Source organism: Nymphaea colorata, chromosome 1 (genome assembly GCF_008831285.2).
Source record: "Nymphaea colorata isolate Beijing-Zhang1983 chromosome 1, ASM883128v2, whole genome shotgun sequence".
NCBI classification, from domain to species: domain Eukaryota; kingdom Viridiplantae; phylum Streptophyta; class Magnoliopsida; order Nymphaeales; family Nymphaeaceae; genus Nymphaea; species Nymphaea colorata.
Genome location: NC_045138.2, coordinates 22,485,364 through 22,508,428, shown reverse-complemented (window position 1 = coordinate 22,508,428; position 23,065 = coordinate 22,485,364). Strand labels below are relative to the sequence as shown.

Here is a 23,065-nt window from a genome sequence, read left to right as displayed (position 1 = left end):
GCTGAGCTAGTTGAGAGGAGAATGAGTTCCAGGCAGCATTGTTCTTGAATGGTAGGACAGACAGGCCGGTCCCGCCACTAACCCTTGTGCTTATGATCCTACAGAAACGTGAGGTGGATTCGTCCCGACCTTGCTTTGTTGGTGGGAGGTAAGCCCAGACAAGGTTATCTGTTTCACCTTGAAGCTTTTTCATTATGAAGCTCACAAATTGTTGGTCGCCCCATCCAAATCATTGAGGCTCTCTCCCTCTCTTTCTGAAAAGGGCAAATTGGAGGAGAGTGGAGCAGAAGATGATGAAGACCGGACGGAGCAAACATTTCACCCGTTTTGTGTTCTTGTTATCATAAAGAATTTGGTTGAGACAGGGCGGGAAGAAGACAACCTTCATTCCCGGCCGTGAAAATGAACGTTTTGTCCTTGATTTTGGTTTCCTCTGTGAGGATGGCGTGGCCTTGACCGATAAATCTTGGTTGGTGTCAGCTCCTTGTTTTTCACCAGCAGGAGGAAAGGTTGGACGTAGATCTTTGAAGCCCATACCAATGGTATAGTTTAACTGTAGACCATCCACTGGAGGCCTCTAGATATGTCTCATAGGCAGGTACTTAACAAAACGTAGAAGGGTCGCCAAGAGTTCATTATGAAAAGAAATCTTGGAAGCGAGACATGCTTTTCTGTTCGTTGATAATTTAATACTAAAAGCTAGCAAGAGTAAGAGTTACAGGCGAGAGTTTTTCAGGTGAGCCGGAGAGAACCTTCCTCGCCAGATCTGCATTGAGAACTCGTGAATTCACGGTTCCTAGGTGCGTTATCAACCTAGTCTTGAGTCCAGTAATTCAGATTAACATGGTGCCAATAATTGGATTAGATAGCCAATTCAAGGGTGCCATACGTTTTCTTTAATTGTGTTTTTAACGTATCCAAAAAAAATTTCTTATTTCCAATTGTTTTATAAATATTAATACTAACCTTAAAAAAATATTATAATTTTTTTTTTCTGGCTCACAAATCAGACGAACCATCGAATCTGCAGCTCGGTCGACTTGATTTTAAACTGATCCTGACAAGTTTGGGCTAGGCCAGAATATGTATCATGTACTGAAGGTGCAGCTGACCCCCTAAGTCAAGTTAGAAGCAAGTTAGAAGCAGCCTTTATTTATGCATCATGTAAGGCCAACTTGAAAGCCGTCACATACGGGAAACAAATCCTTTATTTTATTTGAAGAGACTTTTCTTTGGCTCTCAGCCTGGTGAAAAAACCTGTACTAGGAAAAGTAAGAGCTATTCAAAAGTCTTTTAAGTGATCTGTTTGTCCTGTGGAGGTCGGCTCAACAGCTTGGAGTGGGGGCTGGTAGGCGGCCTGTTTTCATTTCCGAATGTCAAGAGCATTAATCTCTTCTTGTACTATAACAAGGGTCACTCATGCACAAGTTATAAAGCACAGCAATGGTGGCATCCTAAGATAGTAAAAGCAAAGCATGTATACTAAGGACAAGAGAAGGAATTGAATGAAAACTTTGGCTCTCTACAGAACGATGAGTCTCTCATGTTCACCCAAAAACGAACCTACTTAACTACCAAGAGAATGAATAGAGCTCTTACTAATGGTGTGAGCAGAATGTGGAAAATAAGGGCAGGTTTGGATGGAGGGAAAAAGAGGGAAAGGTAGTCAATCATATGGTTGGTTGTTGAAGTAACAAGGAAGAAAAGGAAATGAGAAAAAAAACATGTTTAGTTGCAATGAAAAAGAAACGAAAAGAATGAAAATGAAAAAATAACTTAATGTAAATTCAATCCCTTTTCTCAAAAATTGGAGGGATGGAGATGGAAAGGAAAAGGGTTGTCCATTTCTTTTCATTTCGTTCATATCCAAATAAGCTTTATTATTATCATCCCTTTTCTTCCATTTTCTTTTCTCTCCTCATTCTCTTCCCCATCTTTTCATTTTCTTTCCTTTTCATTCCTCCCTTTCCTTCCTTCCTTCCTGTCTTTTAGCTCCATCAAAACAAACAGGCCATAAAGAGATTTGAACGAAAGAAGAGGAACAAGTCTTTTTGAAATATAAAAAATAACGCTAAAAAAATGTTTCCGGTCAGTGGTCCGAATAGATCCAGTGGAGCAAGACCAATGCCTCTTCACGGTTTATAAACAATTGGGCAATCTTCAAGAAAAAAGTTTTTCCTGACCCTGCAAATCTGCAGAAGACAGAGAAATGGGTAAAAATAAAAGTATTGGATCGGCATGACCCAGGCAACCCGGCCTCTTTCCGGGGAAGCGCGATTCCATCCCCACTTCATGGCAAAGTGACAAAAAAAGACAAGCTGGCTCCTTTCCCCTCACGCTAATCAGAAGGCGAAAAAGGCAAGGAAATAATTGGCAGGTTACAGAGATCTCTTGATCCGACAGGCCACGAGCCCTTTTATATTTTTACTCCCTCAGGCTTGCATTCATGTGAAGGCAGTGCTCCCAACGTGACCAACATTCTTCTTCTTCTTCACAGTTACATTACCGAACAACTTACCATCGCTAGAAAAAAACCTCTCCTGGCCCTCTTTTTTCTTTCTTTATCTCTTAACCCCATAACTTGCATTTTGTTGTTGGCCATATTAAAATATACATAAGACACTAATTGTCATGTTTGTAATAACGCGTGCAAGGAACCACAAGCACATCTAACTCATTCCTTTTTATGCTTAGACAAAACTCACGCAACTACCAATAGAAAATTTCCGATATAATATATATATATATATATATATAATGAGAGAGAGATATTGCTAACTATCTTGGGGATGAATAGAATGATGATGGATAGAGTTTTTGTCCATCCAATCCATACACGCCCCAAAAATGTATAGGTGAATTTTTTAGAGCATTAATGTTCGAAAATATTGAGGCTATATTGGGATAGGGTTTTCTTAGGGGACCATATGATTTCTATAAGGGCCAAGTGAATCATGCAATGTTTATAGTCAATTTTAATTTTGAAAACTCGCATCCGGAGGGTGGGGGTTGGGGAATATGGTGCCTCCCAGCGTCCCTTCATTTCGTCCCTAGCCTCCCTTAACTTTGCCCTTAGTGATTTATGATCATTGAGGATTTCAGATATAAGGATTTGAGTTCAGTTGGCTCTGAACTCATGTGTGAGACTTTTGCTGCTTAATGTGAATTGGAAATCTACTTTCATTTAGACAGTCAGTCCCACAAATTGCGGGCTTTCAATAATCCACCAATTAACTCTTATGCACTTTGTCACAGAGATGGTCTTAATCATCCTAAACAATGTTTTTGGCCACTTGTTAGATTTAGGGCCGCTTGGCAATAGAAAAAAGTGTGAATTTTCCACGAATCTCAATTTTTAGATTTATAAAATACTTGAACAAGTATCACATAAATATACTCCAATTTTAAAGTAGATTTATGAAACATTCACATACTATCGCTAATGTAAAGTGCCCCTTAGAGTTGAATGACCAAAAGCAGGATCAAGTATAAAGGGAGGCAACCTTCTCTAACCAAATTGTACTAAACTTTCAACCTGTCGTTCTTATTTTTACCTTTTCGATAGTATAAAAATTTTGTGGTAAAAACTTTGTGAACCCCACCAATCTCCACCTGAGCAAATATGACAAAACAATCTCACACGAAGCTGCAATGACTGCACTGAGGTTTCTCTACCTTGTGTTGACCCTTGTGGTACAAGAGACATCTCTCTCTCTCTCTCTCTCTCTCTCTCTCTCTCTCTATGCACAATCTTGACAATACTATATGAATTTACAGCAAGCAGCAAGCTACATAGAAATTTACATATGAAATACTGCACCTGCAAATATTTACAGCCAGCAGCAATCTACATAAAGCGCTATAGATCAATGCAGGAGCAGTCTTTTATCTAGATCATGCATCAAAGTTTCTTTATGTACCACATTTGCAGATGCAATATTTGAGAATGTCATTATCCCTTTTTTAGATTTGCCCATTTGTTTTGATGTTTTCACATGGTCTCGACTCTGCTATGTTCATTGTGCCTTGAAATGCCGGATGTTTTTACATTAATGGCAGAAAAAATACACAGCATAGACGAATAAATGCTACCAGTCCAGGAAAGAGAGGGAGGGAGAGAGTTAATGTTCAGGGACTTCATTGATGTTGGGGGTCAGTCAATGCCGATAACGAACTCACCCGGATTTGGTGGGAACCAAGACTGCCTGGAACATCCCGTCCTAAATCTCCTTTTCTTAAAGTAAGGAAGCGGGAATGACTGCGCATGCTATATGTCACTCCGTTGCCCGTTTTCCTCTTGTTCCCTGCGACTCATTAAGACTCCATACGCCCTTTTCTCATACATATAAACGTACCTGAAGACTGAACCGTCCCCTCCCACTCTCGTCGTTTGCCTACAAGAAACATCACTCTGCTTGCCTTCCACTCTTCCTCACCAACTCCCCCTTTTCCCCCGTCTCTCTCTCTTTCTCTCCCCCCGTGTACAGAACAATGAGTTTCAGGGAAACATTGGCAATAATCTTTACTGTTGTAATGGTAGAAATATGCTTCAGCCATTGTTCTCAGGTAGAATTTGGAGTGGAGTTTGATAGTTTCCATTTTCATTTCGATTTGTTGGAATGAAAATTTTTTGCCTGTTTTGGTTGATTGGTTGGCTTTATTTGATAATGGGTATTTGCAGGTTTATGTTGTTTATATGGGCCGTAGAACAGGGAGCGATCCAGGTGAGATTTTGGAGAGGAATCATCAGGTGCTTGCCAGTGTTCATGACGGAAGGTTGGTTGAGATATGAATGAATTCCAAAACGCGTTCACTTTGACTATTTTTCTGTATCCAATAGTATTTTGTGTTCCATACTTTCCGTCCGATGTTTAGCTTGGAGAAGGCAAGAGCTGCACATGTTTATAGCTACAAGCATGGGTTTAGCGGGTTTGCAGCCAAACTAACGGAAGGTCAAGCTTCCTTACTATCAAGTACGTCTTCCTCTTCTTCTTCCCCTCTTCTTGCTTGATTTCTCTCAAGATCGTTTAGGTGGTCCTAAATTTAATGTACATGATTTGTAAAACAGAGATGCCTGGGGTAGTCTCCGTCTTTCCTAACCAAAAGAGGAAGCTCCACACAACTCATTCATGGGATTTTATGGGTTTGCTGAGCGACGAAGCCATGGAAGTCCCTGGATTCTCCACCAGGAATCAGGACAACGTCATCATTGGCTTTATTGACACTGGTAAGTATATTTATTGGACTGGACAATGACTATCTTTTGGGAACTTACCTTGTAAAGCATTTGAGAGGACTATACTTTTACATTTTCTCGCGCATCCTTCATGTATCTTATTCATATTCGCGTGGATTGATATATTGCGTCTTTCTTGAGGGAGAATTGTATTCTATTTTATTGTGGATATCGACAGAGAGATTTTCTGTTTTTCATGGTTTATAGATTTCTTCAGGAAAATTATCATGAACCAATTTCTAAATATGCGACCTTTCGAACTCAGGATAGGGTACTACTTTAAAGATGAGTCTCAAAAGATCCATTTCATGTATTTCATATTTATATGTTCAGGTTTATGGCCGGAAAGTCCTAGTTTTAGTGACGGTCAGATGCCCCCTGTGCCTCCAAGATGGAAAGGACATTGCCAAGAAGGAGAAGCATTCAACTCTTCAATCTGCAATAGGTTTGACTGAAACTCGACCCCTGCTCTATCCTTACTGAATTCCAGCAAGAGTGGAAAATTAGAACTTTGGTATTTCTGAATGCAGGAAAGTGATTGGGGCGAGATATTACTTCAGTGGCTTTGAAGCTGAAGAAGGGGCGCATACTATCAAACATGATTTAGACAAACCTCAAAACTATAACTCTGCAAGAGATGCTTCTGGTCATGGTAGTCATACGGCATCCATTGCTGCTGGTCGATACGTCTGGAACATGAATTTTAATGGACTGGGAGCAGGAGGGGCAAGGGGAGGTGCTCCTCTAGCTAGAATTGCAGTTTACAAGAGCTGCTGGGACTCTGGGTGCTATGACGCTGACTTGCTTGCTGCATTCGATGATGCAATCAAGGATGGAGTTGACATTGTATCCCTCTCCCTTGGTCCCAATTATCCTCAGGGCGACTATTTTCTAGATGCCATCTCAATTGGATCTTTCCATGCCGTGACCCATGGAATCGCCGTTGTCACCTCAGTTGGAAATGAAGCCGTTCAAGGCTCTGCGACAAATATTGCTCCTTGGATGATCACTGTTGCTGCTGGTGCAACAGACAGAGACTTCACATCCAACATCGTGCTTGGTGATGGCAGAGTCATTGAGGTGAACCTTCCTTCCATTCTGGCTTCTGTAAATTAGCACTGGTTTAGCTTGTAAACAACTTTCTTTTCCTTTCCAATAAGCAGGGTGAGAGCATCTGTGTCGAAAGCATGAATGCACCTGCAATGGTTATGTCAGCATCAGATGCGTTTGCAGGTTACTTTACTCCTTACCAGGCCAGGTGACTTGGGCAATATAATCCAAGAAGTTGATGGTTGCTCATTTGTATCATGTTTTCAAGGTGCTTTATATTTACTTAGCTTAATCTGCTGCAGCTATTGTTTAGATAGTTCACTGAACAGTTCCAAGGTTAGTGGTAAGGTTCTGGTTTGTCGACACGCTGATAGTTCCGCAGACTCAAAATTAGCTAAGAGTGTTGTGGTCAAAGCAGCTGGTGGCGTTGGGATGATTTTGGTTGATGAACAAGATAAGGATGTTGCTATTCCTTTTGTCATCCCTGCAGCAACTGTTGGCACCAAAGCAGGGAACATGATCCTTTCATACATTAACAACACAAGGTTTATTCCTCATTCATTGAGCTGATTCTTTGGCCTTTAAATGGTTAGAATAGACTGTGATGTTTACTTGAGTTTATTGTGGTTGACATTTCCAGCAACCCGAAGTCGTTGATACTTCCTCCAAAAACAGTATTAGGGTCTAAACGAGCTCCTAGAGTTGCAGCATTTTCTTCAAAAGGTCCTAGCAGCTTGTCCCCACAAATACTAAAGGTCTGATAATCTCCTTTCTGAAAAGAGAATCTGTTTGCTTCTTATTTTTCTCATTAGGATTGTATCAAGTGCTTGATGGAAATAATGTGTACTAGAAACTGACTTATTCAGTTACTCAGGAGTCATGGTATTTCCCATGATTTCTTCAGTGTTCAGATATTTAAACTTGATTATCAGGAAACCCATCTGTTTGTAGCATTTAATTTGTCTTCAAGAGAATTTAGACTGCAAGATACTGTCATTCATCGGAGAACTCATTGGTTATCTTAATTCATCTGCTATTGAAGCCCGACATTACAGCTCCAGGCCTCAACATTCTAGCTGCTTGGTCACCGGCCGATAAGAATAAGACCTTCAACATCCTTTCTGGAACTTCCATGGCCTGTCCCCATGTGACAGGGATAGCAGCCTTGGTTAAAGCAGTCCACCCATTGTGGTCCCCTGCAGCTATCAAGTCTGCAATCATGACAACTGGTATGTGTGAGATCTAACACTCATACTAGTATGCTCATTTAAAGTCTTCATCTTCTTCTGCTGCTGCTTTTGTTCTCCTCTCTTTAGGATAGTATGCTTATTCATATCTATGAAATTATTTTGCAGCTACTGTCATTGATAAGGATGGGAATTTCATAACAGTTGATCCAGAAGGAAGAGTAGCAAATCCATTTGATTATGGGGCAGGATTTGTAAACCCAATGCGGGTCCTAAATCCTGGACTTCTTTATGATGCTTCGGCAGCAGATTACAGAACTTTTCTTTGCTCCCTTGGTTATGACCAGAGAACTGTAAGGCTAGTTACAGGGGACAATAGTTCTTGTCCTTCTCCTGGAGTGTCATCAAATTTCGATCTAAATTACCCATCAATTGCTATACCAAATTTGAAAACCAAACATTCAGTCACTCGAACAGTCACTAATGTTGGGAAACCTGTGAGTGTTTATCGAGCAATAGTTTCAGCACCACCTGGAATTGAAGTAACTGTAGTCCCCAGGTTTCTAAATTTTAGTAGCTGGGGCCAGAAGATGAGATTCACTGTCACATTCAAAGTGGTTGCACCAACCAATGGCTATGTATTTGGCTCGTTAACATGGAGGAAGAGGCATGTGCAGGTACACAGCCCTCTGGTGGTCAGGTACTTGTCTGGAAAGCCAGGACATGCGACATAAAGATTGAAAAAACACATTACATAGCAGAGATCACATCAAGTATTACTTGTAAGCATTTAAGGCAATTCTTTGCTTCTGATATTGTCAAATCTGTGCTAGAAGAAAATTGACAGTCTGAATACTTCAAAATTTTCGTTTGGTGTAAACCACTGACAAGGCATTCAATTTCGTTGTTTCAGAAATATATTGCTGTATCTTTCATACTTTTCTATTTTGTTTAGTTTTTTGCAGAAGGATAAAGGCCTTGTCATGAGTAATTCTTTGTCTTCCAATAAAGTTTTAGTAGAAAAATAAAGGCTATCTGAACCTTTAATGGGTTGACAATTTAAAATTCTGTGTCCTTTTGCCGCAGAGCCCATGTTTCAAAACGCATGCTCTGTCACTTCTCCGGGAATTGTTAAAAATCATTTTATAGCAGGAAATATTTGACGTCCATAAACTGTGTCCTTTAGTTTTCTGTAAAACTTTTCCCATGTCTCGCAACAGCAGAAGAAAGCAAGTTGTTAGAAAACTGGAAAGCAAAGCAACTTTCCCTAGCTTGAAAGTTAACGGAAGGGGCCCGTATTAGCTTAATTCGGCAAGAATGCGGAAAAAAGCTTCCTTGTAATCAGGCTGACTCTCTTTCGTGAAGAACACAAAAGCCGTCCAGTTCTCAAATTGAAGCCACATGCCATCATGGCGTCAAATAATATACCAGTGGCTGAGAAAAAGGGAATGGAAAAGACGAATTCAATGGAGACGACTCTCTGCCATGGGGAACGAATGAATCCCACTTTGCGAAATAGAAATCTGTGGATTGGCGAAGCAATAAAAGAACTAAATGGTATCCATTTCAATGAATTAAATAACTAGAGAACTGTGGCTTCTGCAGAACTGAAGACCTTGTGAAAAGGGAACATTTGCCAGTAAGTACAAGTTTTCAAGGAGAGGATGATTGAGCGGTTTTGGCCTTGTTATTGCAATAAACAGCATTTACTATAGGAGAGAGGATTTAAGCAACTCAATAGAGCGTCGAATTCTTTCTTTGGCCTATGAAAACATTTTTTTTTGTCGTTGGTGGGCCTAACAGTACTTGAGACTCACCATAGGTTGCTTTGTTGCTGTCGTTCATATAATAGTTTCAAATAGAAGAGTAGTGTCCACCAGTCACCATAAGTGGGGTACAGGTTGGTTGTAACGCATGTGCATGCGCCTTAAAAGGAGTGAATTGAATGTCTCAATTTAAAAAGTTTAATGCTATATGTAAGATGGTGAGAAATGTTACGAAATTTATAAGGGGGTTACTTAATGATTGTAATCTTTTTAGAGCTGAAACCCAAGCTGTTAAGAGGTGGTTTGGGTTCTACCAATCAAGCTACGACATTGTTATGACAACCTAGCCTACTTCCACACTAGGTTCAAGGCCTCGGTCTGGCGGATCCTGGCCCACCCCCTAATAATAATAATACCAACCTTAAAAAGTCTATAAACAACCACAATCAACCATTTAACAACTTTATAAGTCCATCAAAATTCCTCATAATTTTAGATGTGAGGCTAGATGTGAGACTAAAATTTTCAAAACGTGACATTGCAACATGTATAACATGTATAAGACCCTAAGTCTAAGTGTTAAACCAGGTCCAATATTACTGTAACAATGCGGCTCATCTCACACTGGGTCCCAACCATCTCTAATAGTTTTGGTTGCAGTCTTACCCAAGACAGCTAACCATTTAACAACCACATCTAATATAAGTTCTTGAAGATTTCTCATAATTACACGAGACTAAGCTTTCCAAAGTATAGCATTAAACAGGTAGTCATCGGTGAGTTGTAACGGATGGATGTTCAGAGGTGAAGATCCTCAATCAAGCCCTTGGTACCCTCTTCCTTCTCTCTCATGGTGTCAGCAATTTACTTGGTCTGTTTTGGAAAAGTTTAAAGTCATCGTCACCCCACAACAAAAAAAAGAACAGCAAAGAAAAAGAGAAGAAAGAAAAAACTTGTGAAGAGCATGCTCTATGTCACATGGAACCAACAGAGTGTGTCCTGCTTGATGATTGCTTGAGCATCTGGCTTCCTGACTTGATCCTTTCGCCCGTCTACGCCCGTTCGATGCAGGAGAAGGGAGTACCCTTTCCCACGAAAAGGCTCCATTGTTTCTCATGGGTGAAAGCATGTTCGACAGAAGATGGCCCAGAGATGCCTTCGGTATGCAGTCTGTCTATCGATCAATAGGGCAAGTAGAACCTGTCAACACAAAAGTTTGGTGAGAACCTTCCAAACCGACACAAGGGGGTTTGGTGCACAAGGTGTGGGCTTTAGTCATCATAAAAGCATTTACAGTTCAAAGCAAATAGCGCTCCCTGCATAAGCCAAAATATGAATAGGCCCTAAAAGTAGGTTCATATTTGGATCGAATCCGTTGTTCTCATATCCAATTTGATCAGATATTTCTTAATCATAACCGAACTAGGATTTCAAATTTGGACGTTAAATTTTGAAACTGTGCCTGAACTAGATGATGTAGCCAATGGAAAATTGTTGGAGACGTCCTTGATAATGTCCTAATTGGTAGGTTTGTAGGTGTCGTTCGTCCGGGTAAAGGCAAATCCATTGCATCGGCCCTTACATTTCATAGACAATAACAATTTGTTACCATTGCCAAACGGCCCCTTCCTGTCTAGTGATTGCTAGGATTTAACAATAATGACTGTTTTTTCTTTGGTCTTATTAAGTATGGACGATCCCACCTTGGAGAAAAAAAACTACATAATTTTTGACTTTTTCTAATGATAGGTCACTCCATTGGTTAGAATGTCCTTTCGGGATTTGTTGTTTGTTTTAAAGCGTGACCACATTCTTCATTGAAGTGCTCTCGTTACCTACCATTTTTCAAACAGATTTCTGCATAGTTTAATCCTTTCCTTTGGAGATATGCAATAAAGAACGGAACAACATTTTGATAATTTATTAGAAAAATGTCTTTCATAATTTTTTTTATTTTCAATTTTGTTTTTACAAAAAGTTTTTTTTTTTAATGTGAACCAAGGGTATTTTAATCATTAACCATACTCCGCATACAAAAATTCATGCACTAGTATATACACAAGTTTGTTTACTATAGTATTTTGTTGGGTAATCCATGTAAGAGCGTATCATGCCCCCAATATTTAAGCGTGTTATTGATAGCTTCTGACCTTAGATCTACGATGTATAATAATAATAAAAAAAAAAAAGCTTAAACCGGTGTTTTCTTTCACCCGTATTACTACTGTTGATATATAAACCCTGACAATTAACGCCGGTGCAGTGACCGCTATAGCATCGGTATTACTAGTGATGATTATCACCGGCATAGCATGTACCGGTGACGATTGCCTACCTTCCCTGGTATGAGAGCCTCAATAACCTTTGTTGTCTCCGTTGTAGGATCTAAACCGGTGAAAAAGATGATTATAAACAAACATTGAATTCCACAACCATGTGAAAAAAAGGATTTGAGATTTTCGGTTCATGATTAAAACCTCATATTTACAGATCTGATAATCCTAATGATCTCAAATGGCCTCGGGTCTGACATCTAAGATTATCAAACGCCCAATATAAGTCGAAGCTACTCATTGAGTGGATGATGATGCTGCTAACAATGCAAAACTTTGCATGTGTTGCCATTTTTAAGGGCTGTTTGGGTGGCATGGCGTGCTGCTTTGCCTCTAAAATGCCATTTTAGAAATACTGAGGTGATTCCAAAATTGGATTGACAATTTCAAAATTGGGTTTGTTATAAATCTAGTTTTTAACGGAACTGCAGCTCCCCCTAAAGTTGTTTCACAAAAAAGTGGGTTTTACACCTCGGGTTTTCATAATAACAATGGATTTACTACGTCAACTTATTCATATGTCTATACAATAAACAAGTTTCAAAAAGTGTAAACGTAGATTTTGTTTTGACACTCAAACACATAAACCAGGTTTTTCAGAAACTGGTTAAAAATGTGGTTTTCATAAAACATCATTTTTCATAGTTTCATCAAAATGCAACATAGAAGATTACTTCCACGGTTCTCAACAGCTTCAAACACTTTACTGCTGCAGTTGTTCCATGAGATTATCTTCATCTTTTTTTTTAAAGAGTATTGCCACTTCAAAGATCAAATGTTGTTGCTCATCTTGATCCTTGCCAGTGTTTGGCCACGGTCTCATTAATATTGGACTTCCCACTCAGATTTAGATTCAAGCACCTGAACCATATACTAAATCAGAGTTGCTAGATTATGATTTGGGTCCATTTTGACGTGCTACATCTGCTGGTTTCAGGTTGGCAATCAGATCCTGTTGATCAAGACGTCCTCCAGAATGCATGTAAGAAGTAGACCGTACTAATGGAAAAATTTCAGAGAAATCCTTGCTAAAGTCCTCCTAATTGGTAAGTTTGTAGGTGGAGAGATACACAAAGAGGTCGAAGCCCTTCCATCATTTCCTGTGCCCTCAGAGTATAGGGCTGCTTCGGGATCTAAGTAGAGGATACACTCATCAAATAGAGTGTCGTGGATCCACTGTTCGCAATCCAGAGGAATAGTGCTTTTAAGAATCAAACGAACGATTAAACTTTTATTGCCCCACAAATTCTACCAGCTATGCTATGCCCCTCAAGGCATGATTGGTTTATAGGTGTGAATCATCCAGATCAAAGCAAATTCATTGCATCAGCCGTATCAAATCGGCCTTACTAGCCTGGCCTGTTTAATTTATTGCTAGGATTTAACAATAATGTCTTGTTTTTCTTTGATGTTTTGTCAGATGATCAATGTGAGCATTTGTTTGATAGCTTCTGATTTTAGATCTGAGGTTGATTGAAGATTCCTTTTATGTAGGACATATAGTATAAACAAACAAAAGATTGTATCACTATGAAAAGAGGATTCGAGATCCTCTGTTTATGGCCTGAACCTCATATTGGAAGTCAGATGGGAAGGAGGCCCCACATTTGATCTGGAGATCTGAGATTCCCAATTATCTCAAATCACATTGGATCTCAGTTCGAAGACCACCAAATGCCCACTGTAAGACTTAGATAGAAAAAGTCTACGCATGGAGTGGATGGTGGTGGTGCTCCTTAGATAGAAAAAGTCGACGCATGGAGTGGATGATGGTGGTGCTCCTTAGGCAAGACTTTGCATGTGTTGCCCTTTTCAAGGGCTTACATGGTGTGCTGTTTTGCCTCCAAAATGCTATTTTACACATCAAAATTGGATTTGCCATAAATCTAGTTTTAAAAGAACTAATTTTCCAAAGATGCGTGAAAAACTGGCTCCCCACTTCCCAATAAGGTTTTTCATCAAAAATCTGGGCTTTACTCCCCCAGGTTTCAATAATAATAAGCTCATTTTTGTATCAATACAATAAGTCAAAAGGTGAAAACATAGTTTTTGTTTTACCAGTTACCATCCAACCACATAAACCAGGTTCCGAAAACTGGTGTGAATTCATAGGACATCATTTTCTTTCATCAAAATGCAACGTAGATGATTACCTCCACGGTTCTCAACTGCTTCAAACTCTTTACTACTGCAGTTGATCAATGAAATTATTTTCGTGAATTTTTTAAAGAGTATTTCCACTTCAAAGATCAAAAGTTGTTGCTCATCTTGATCCAGGCAGGTGTTTGGCCACTACATCCTGTTCTTCAGATTCGGTGTAAGCAGCTTACGCCAACTACGGCAGATGGGCTTAGCTGTTGACAATGATGAAATTACGAGGAAGGAGAGAAGCAAGAGTTGGAAATTGAGGTACAAAAGTGAATAGATGGTGTCTTCCCCCTGTTTTTTTGTGCAATCTCGTGTGTGCTTTTTTAAAGATTTGTGTCCTTCATAACTGAAAAAAAAAAAAAAAAAAAAAAAAAAGTTTTTCACTCTTTCTAGACAAAAGATACATGCCACTTCACGAAAGATGAAGCCACCCTGCCTTTTGGGTCTAGGGTTTTATGATACAACATTCAACTCTAGTATCGTGCATGTCACCATTTGCAATCTATAAGAATAGTACATATAAAAATCAAATTGAAGATACATCTTCATTGGATTACTCAGGCCAACTAACTATGCTACACCCCTTCAAACTATAAAAAGACAAAGTGAGAAAATGAGGAAGAAAATTGGCGGAGTCTTTTAACGCCACGGGCCCGGGCCCGGGCCCGGGCCTTGACAAAAAGGTTTTCGGGCCAAATTTATCGGGCTCGGCCCGGCCCGGACCTGCCACTGTGATCGGTGGCGGCCCGATAAACCCGACATGGGTTTTTTTTTTCTTTAAAAAAAAAAAGAACTTAGAGAATTAGGAACTTAGGGTTATGGGTTAGATTTTCTTTTCCTCTTTTCGTTTCATTAAGAAATTTCATCGCCGCGAGCTCGAGACTGCCTCATCGGTCGTCGCCCCTTGGCTGCCTCCTCTGGTCCGCCCGTTAATAATCGGGTCGGGCCGGGCCTCGGGCATAAACCAAAGCCCGAGGCCCGATATTACATGGGCCCGGCCCGGCCCGTTTAGAAACGGGCCGGGCCTCGGGCCAGCCCGTTTTGAATGCCGGGCTTTGATTTTTTCATTTTTAACCGGCCGGGCTGGCCCGATGCCCAACCTTACTATTCATTATTGAAAAAGCCTGAGAAATTCCGTCACAATTTGTCATGCTATTCATTGTAGTTTTCCTTATAAGTGGTTTAATGTTTATTTTTCAAATTTATTATTATTATTTTTTTCCTTTTATGACAACGGTGAGTCCTGACTACCGAGCTTTAGTTACAACCAAACGCCATGGGAATACATAGAGGCAAAATGACAAGATCAAAACTTGATTGAGGGGCATTTTCATACCCCATTCCTCTCTTCACCAATTATGCTGTTTGTCTAGTGCCCTGAAAATCAGAAATTTAATCAAGTAGGCCAAGCTGTCAATTCAATAATTCAATTAATTCAAAATTTCAACTAAATTAATTTTCAGTTGGTCATAAAATGTGTTATTAGCTGCATCATTTTTTAAAAATAAATAAATGCATAAAATAATCATAAATAATAAAAACATAAAAGGATGTTAACTTGCCCTTAGTTTTCTTTCTTTTTTTTCCCTTTAGTATAACCGCTCATATGTTGAGATGGTTAATGTTTCATAAATGAAAATATCCAAGTGGGCAACGGGCTGAATGGAGTCGATTCAACTACAACATTAGGTGACCTTTGGGAGATATGGAGAACTGGTAGATAGAGAAGGAGAGGCCATATTTTTTGGGTTGAGTTCCTTTCACATGACACACAAAGAAAACAAATCAAATTTTAATGTTGCACTGCTGCTTGTGGCAGTGGATTCCTCTTTACTCCATTCCAGGAAAACTTTTCCAGTCCTTTTTTTTTCCCTTGATTTGGGAACATGGAGAAACCCAGAGTCTAGAAGTAACCGAATCAGTTGCCCACAATTTCTGAGATAGCAGAAGCTTGAACCCGACCCAACTTGAGGGCCTACGCCCAAAGAGCTTTGCAAAGAAGATAAAATTAAGTTTCCTCTTCTGATGCGATTAGTTGATCTAGAACTGCCAGTTTGGGAGAAACCTTACCTATCCTAAAGAGGCCATTTCAAGTTTGTTTTTTCCCCTAAGGAAGAACCTATAGAATTGAACATAAGATTTTCATTTTAGACGTTAAAAAGTTCCGACATTCTGCAAGCTTCACATCGCTAAACAATTTAGGGCCTCATTTCATGATCACAAGCATGAAAAGTAACAACTGTTGGAACTATGCAAGGATTTAACTTATTCCCAATGTGAAATAGGCCCTTAGGATAAGATCCCATTAGCAACTAAATTCATAATCTAAATCCCATGATGAGAAGGAAGTTGTCTCATTAGGGTTCAAGTACATGGAGAAGCCTCTCATGTAAAAAGATAGACGACCCAAAAACCATAAATACAGATTTCATATTATTATTCCTTGTAAAGGAAATGTGGAAGTTGATCTGGTAAAAGATGCACTATTATGGATGAAAAACTTATTGTGGACAATGCCAAAGAGGAAGAATAAGGTACACAGGTTTTAAATGAACCAATAGAATAACTTGTATGGGAAAGTACAAAAATCCATCCTCATGGATGGTTAAGAGAAAAACAAAGAGAAAAAGGTGATGGGTATTTTCATCATGGTGTTATATTGGTTCAACCTTTTTCTCTCATTTTTCTATCAATTATCTATCACAATATATCAGGTGACCCTCATGAGTGATTAGTTGGGTGACTCTGAGAGGTACCACTTCCTCTCTTTTCTCTCTCTCTCTCTCTCTCTCTCTCTCTCTCTATATATATATATATATATATATATATATATATATATATATTTGAAAAGAGAAGCCATCTGACCTCTCATAGCACACAGCCTGAAAATCTCATATGGTGGAAGTTAAAGTGAAAAAAATATAAAGTTAATTGAATTTTTAGAAGACTGAAATGCCCCTCAAATGAGACAATAAATCTCAGTTAAAAAAACTCAATTGTTTCTTTTTTTAAGGGGTATTTTAGTCTCTTGAAAATATAATTTGACTTTTCATTTTTTTCAAATTAATTCAAAATATATGAGTATGGTAATTGAAATCTTCTCCCCATCTTGAGAATTGTCTAGAATGCTATAAGGGTCAATATCACCCCAAGCATAATGATAATACGTTTAAGATTTCGATACTTTATGTTCGCAACTTTTTGCTTACATCAAATCAAATAAGAATGCTAGCAGATGACTAATCAGTTTTTGCGGCCTCTCACTTTAAAATGAAAGGTATGAGTGAAGTAAAGGATATAATTGGCCTTTAAAAGGCCAAAAAGAATTAAGGCATTCAGATAAATGAGTGAGAAAATTGTTTCCTAGGTTGGCACTAATGGCAAAAGGAAGCGAGCCTTAAAAGACTATTCACGTGACGAAAATGAAATTTTCATGCATGCACATGAGCGATTGATATCTTGGATCAGTATATGCATGCTCATATTCAAGCTAACATTTTTTGCCCAATGGCAGTGCTTATAGATTTCATTAATCCAATCTAAGCATGACTCATTAGAAAGACTTTAAGAAAGGGTCATAGAATAATTGCAAGATAAAAGATTAGATATTACCATCGAGTGAATTCCCTCGGCTGTTTGGAAAATATGTTTTGATAGTAGAAGCTTATCTAGTACAAAACATATGTTCCTAATAACAGATATTGCTATCTCTTAAAAGTGAGAAGAGATCTACTAGTGTTGTAGGAACCATGAAATGTCACAATTATTTAGTTGAACAACTGTTCAGTTGAGTCAATTGGGAGGTCACTCAAGATTTATTATGATAATCGAGCCATAGCACCCTACAACCATCGTTTGTATATAAAATTAGAAGTGTTCTTGCTAAAGAATGATGGACAACCATCTCGTCTCGTGTGTGTTAAAAACATCGGAATCAGGGAGATGATGTCGATCCTCTCGCTCAACGTCTACACCGATATTGTATTTTGAACCTATAATGAAAATTAATTGAAATTATTTATTTTGATTTATTAATATGTACTGAATTTAAGGTAACCACATTTGTCACATGATTAATTTTTTGTGGCGGTTCATGTACTTTGCATATGGTTCTCTCATTTTCATGTGAAGTGTAACACCACCCAGCAAAATGCCAAAGCCCCCATCCAACCAAGCCCTATATATAATACAAGTTAGATTTCGGTGTCACCTCCTGTTGTGTTTCAACTTACACGTTATGTGGTCCCTTTTAAAGCAGTGAAGATTTACGCCTGGGGATTCAAAACGAAGACTGGCCACCTATCAGCCTTCACCCGTAGCGTTGCGCCAACCCTCTCGAGGATGATGCGTATGGTTCTCACATTATGATTTAGAAAAATGCCAAGCAAAGTTAATTTAGAAAATTATGGAGCAGATTCAAAGATCAATTCATTCATACGATAACCAAGTTACCTTTGGGTTTAAGGCAGCCTGCCGATATACATGGAGATGATGGATGTAAACACTTACAAAAATATAAAAAATCCAACATAGATTTATAAAACAAATTCTTTATTTGGGTTTCACTTCACATGACTTACCTTCATCATTGGGCCTTTGCTTATTGTAGGGTGAAGACCATCCATAAATAGACGCTTCTTTAACTGCATCTTTTGAGTGTCGTGACATGTGTAATGCCCCTGTCCTTCTTAAGTGTGAGACCCAGCAAAACTAACTCCCCAAATGGCTAACGTAGACCTAATCATAACAAGGACTACTGCGGTACTGCCCAGTTTGCTTCAACTTTTCATTGCCTTGCACATCAGAAAAGCAAGAAGACCCTCAAATGCTTCATTCGTAGTGACAAAGCAATTCTGCTTTTAACCAAGGGTATACACCTTAGGAAGGATGGCGGGCAAATGTTTCAGAGGTAGAAGGATGTCACATGGTTGTAACTTACAAGGGCATCCATTATTGATACATGTTCAAAAGTTGTGGCCGCATGGCACCTTTGGTAGAAAGGAAGCTTATGGAAAGAGCTTTACATTTTTCTCTGGAAATCATAAAGGAAAGAATCTTGAGATGGTTGGCGCAATAGAAGGAGTGGGGACTGGCAGGTAGTCAGTTTGAATTTCAAATTCACTTGGCATCAACTTTCTGGAAGCCAACGACACAGAAGTTGAAGCACGATGGAGCCAACATCTTGATGCACCGAAAGCCAACCTTGTACTTTAAGAGTTAGAAGGATGAGGTTTTGAGATGAGAATTCTGAGCGGTGTGTTTTCCCCACTTACCGGAAACTGTAAAGAAATGAAAGTTTCACTTATAATTGCCATGACAGTGATTATGTTTTGAAAGCATGATAGCGTCTAATTCATGCATGATTTGGAGGCAATTTATAAATTCACGGCTAGCTTATTATTTTCACAAATTTAACCTTAGATTATATCTACATATTCCAAGTTACCTTTCTGGGTTTGTTTTTTTGTTCTCGAGAACACCACTCCTGAGACTTAGTTGCGCCCTTAATTAGGACGCATAACACCTCATGCCCAGAACTTGTTTCGCTGTTAAGGCTTATGCTTTGCTTAGTTAGCCTACCATGGAGTGTGGTGTTTATGAGCTTTGAACTTAATTAATTGCCTACCTAACAAACAATAGGCAACTCTCATTTGGTACCACTCAAACGCCTGGGGACAACTGGTAGTAATATTTACTTTATCAATTAAAAGTGTTTCCCCTAATTATAGGGTAATAAAATTGTTAAAAAAAGAAAAAGATAAATTAATAAAATGACATGCAAGAAAATTTTCAAATGGCACACACACACAAATTCTTATACAATAGCAATACGCTTTTAATTGCCAACTATTCTTGCACTAGCAAAATAATTTTTTAATTCGCCTTAAAAATTCAAATGTCTAGATGGGTTTCACCAACTGCATTATATATTGTCAATTACAAAAGAAAATCTCCTGCTTTTCTGGGCATCACCCATAGAGCACAGGTATCTGAAGAAAATATGGTCATGTTTTTTACTATGACCGGCAGAAATGTGAACTCCTCAAACAACGCTATCGGCAGCTTTTCGGGCACAGATTCTTTTGTTGGGCGAAGGCACATGGACACCGGCAGGATTTCAGAGTGGATGCGGCAACTGCCGCAGATTCCGGCCAAGTGCTAGACGTGCACCATCCTGGCCTCGATCAAAAAAGGCCGGTTTTCGGCTTGACGGTCCCAGGAATGGAAGAAGAAGGATCAGAAGAAAGGAACCAATGATCTGACGGCAAAAAGGGAGTGACATGAATAGAAAAAGCAGCCACTTTGCACATATTGGTAGAAAGAGCAACATTTCTGAACTTTTTCTACAGTTCTTTTGGGGTGTGGTGAAGACGATTGTCCGAACTTCGAAGCATCTGGGGGTCCAGGTACGGACAAATCCATGGCACGGAAGAGGTGGGATCCAACCAAAATCTTTGATCCTGACGGGTCATATCATTTAGTTTGGTTGTGTGAGAATCAACCACTCTTTTTCACATCACAAACGCTTACTTTTTTGCATAACACTTTAGGAGAAAAGGTTGAGTGCGTCGTGGGCAAGAGGAACATATTTTGGTTATTTGTTAAAAAATATTTTGCATAGTTTTTTTTTTTACTTTCTTTTTATTTTCATTTTTATTTATATAATTCTTTTTTTAAAGTGAATTAAGGGTATTTTAGTTATTAATCATATTGACACACAAAAATTAGTGCTTCAGTATGACGTATATAACCAGGTTTGCTCTTTCAACTCGTAGGACTGTAAGGTGACCTACTCGCATCAAACAGCTGGTGCTTACTTCAATGTCATAGATAAAAGGAAAGTGTAGTTCTACCTTGACATGGACACAATTCTGAACCTTGAGGGCAAAGGCAAAAAGTCTACATGTTCTAACGGTGATGCTTTTGTTAGAGCACTGCCTAGCACTGTTTCAACCTTCTTTGACTCAAGGTCAATTTTTCTCTCCCCACCGTCGACTGGATGCAAAACCATCTTCCCTGTGATGGTGAAAATTTGATGCTCTCACCATGGGGTATTTTCATCGTCAGAGCTTATGGTGAGCCAATTAGAGCGGAGGCTTAGGAGTCGAGTAAATTCATAGGTTCTATAGCAAAGGATTCAAATGATAACAATTGACTTGCAAATATTATAGAGGTGCCAATTTCTTCAATGATGATTTGTAGAATCACATAAAGGTTTCTTTTTAATTATAACATTACATGTTGCAAACTTGTACTTGTACTTCTTAATTCTTTTTCACTAATGCTGCATAATTCTGTACTGAGTACTGTATAACATAGAAGAGGATTTGAATGATTAATTGGTATTAAAAGAATATAAAAAAGATATGAAAAATTTGAACATAAAACTTGAGGGCTATTTATAAACAACATGGCAATCTTGAAGAACATATCTAGCATGATTTCCACTTATCAATGGAAGCAACTAATGAAACAGTTTGACACACTTGAAGAAAAGGTAGTAGAAAGTATCAGACATTCCTTAAGTGCAATTAAATGTGTTATTAGCATTTTCTCAAAAGGTTAGATTTTCATTTTAGGCAAAAAGTGAATAAAATGGAATCAATTATTCATGTTTGAAGTAACCTTAATAAATGGGGCAAAGACCTTTGCGCGATTCTGTTAAAAAATTGTAAGCATTTTTTTTAATACAACTCTATCTTACATTATATTGTTCAAGCATACTTAACATTTTATTTCATGCTGACGTTTAATTATGGGCCCCAAATGGCAAACCAGAACTATCTCGAGCTAGAAAGTAGGTTATGGAGCTCGAAAGTAGGTTATGGCTAGCACAACATCCAATCCAAATTATCGTAATACAGATTCTAAAGCCATGATTGTAAGAGACTTATGTTTTCTTGATTCAATTTCGGTATGAACATAATTCATGTGCGATTTAAATATGGCTTTTTTTTTTTGCCTTTTAGGTATGAGAAAAGCAAATGGATGCCAGAGGGTTCTAGGGATAGTTCATGATGAGTTGATGTTGTTTCTCGAGCTTCAGGTGAGGACAAGAACAAACATGCTTGCATATATGGGGAAGATATTAAAACTCATTATATAGTTGTTAAAAGGCAAACTTGAAATGAGCTCTTAGTGAGTAATGCTACCCTTGCCAAGCACATAAAACATATGAATGACATGATCAGTGCGTTTCAAAGTAAAATGAATGAATTAGAAACCCAAATGAAGATGCTAATAGGACAGAACAACAGTCCAAAAGAACAAACTAGTTCACAAGTAAGATTTACTTTACAAGGTGTTGTAGGTTTAATTGTTATTGTACATACTTGTGTTGTTTAATTTAATGACTGTGCATCAACCTTTTTATTGCTATTATTGCTAGGTATTATTGTGGTAGAAAATAGTAAATGATAGAAGATTTTTCATTCAGGCAAATGAAGTTTGTTACAGTTGTTATTGGAGATATTTTGTGATTCTTGGACCATTTCTTTTGGTTCCTTTTGAAATGTTGTTTAGCTTTAATGGACTTCTTCAATATTTGTACAAGTCCATGTCTCTTTAGTTATGCATTTAGATTTTCAATCTCACTCTTTCTTTCTCTCTCTCTCTCTCGATATATATATATATATATATATATATACTTATTCCTTTAGCTAAGGAATGGATTATCAGCCTTTCAGTTAGTTCCATAACGCGTGGCATGATTCAGAGAGTGGCACCAGCATTGACTAGGGTATTTTAGTAGAAGTCTTCTATTCGATCTACCTTGTGATTCCTGTTTTAGCGTATACTCAGGGTGGGGAAAGGGTGGACAATTAGCTAGAGCAGCAGGTGCTAGAGTGAAAATGATTGCAAAAGAGGATAAATCAGCAACGCATATAATATATATAGTTTTGGTACATTCTAGGACTAAGCAAAGCATTATTTTGTGAAATATTCAAGAGAAACTAACTGTGCCGCTATGTTCCTCCACTCTACATGAAGGGTGGTGCCTTCGCCCAGGTTCAACTCGGATAGTTAATAGAGGGGAGTGTCGCTTAGTCTAACTACCCTGCCTCACATTTCTCTTGAATATTCTACAAATTGTTCAAGTTTCTTGATACCAAAAAATTACAAATATAGATATTAGAATATATTTGCACTAAAATTTTTCATCTGAAAAATATTATCGCCTTAATATTGACTATATAATTAGAACATTATAAGATCAATGGAAGACCTGTCAAGAGCCACCAATTTAGGCATATCACAGTGAGTTGTAATTTATTGTATTTTGAATTGGATATCAAAGTGTAACACTTGTTAATGATGAAGCAAAAAAGAAGAAAAGTCCATAAG

At 38.4% G+C, this 23,065-nt stretch overlaps 1 protein-coding gene across 1 annotated transcript; it reads left to right on the top strand.

The window, feature by feature from the left end:
* The first annotated feature begins 4,115 nt into the window (after positions 1–4,115).
* Positions 4,116–8,464, top strand: LOC116248784 (subtilisin-like serine-protease S). The gene is made up of 11 exons (XM_031621792.2): positions 4,116–4,566; positions 4,682–4,776; positions 4,876–4,973; positions 5,069–5,227; positions 5,570–5,681; positions 5,767–6,316; positions 6,400–6,494; positions 6,589–6,831; positions 6,927–7,041; positions 7,329–7,515; positions 7,642–8,464. Exons 1-11 carry the CDS (start codon positions 4,492–4,494, stop codon positions 8,205–8,207), a joined length of 2,295 nt encoding a protein of 764 aa, XP_031477652.1. The 5' UTR covers positions 4,116–4,491; the 3' UTR covers positions 8,208–8,464.
* The last annotated feature ends 14,601 nt before the right edge of the window (positions 8,465–23,065 follow it).

Bases quoted from the DNA above. Each gene is read 5' to 3' on its own strand.
- LOC116248784 (XM_031621792.2), top strand. From the start codon at position 4,492: ATGAGTTTCAGGGAAACATTGGCAATAATCTTTACTGTTGTAATGGTA. The intron at 4,567-4,681 runs GTAGAATTTGGA...GGGTATTTGCAG, and splicing joins GCTTCAGCCATTGTTCTCAG to GTTTATGTTGTTTATATGGG. The intron at 6,495-6,588 runs GTGACTTGGGCA...AATCTGCTGCAG, and splicing joins TTTACTCCTTACCAGGCCAG to CTATTGTTTAGATAGTTCAC.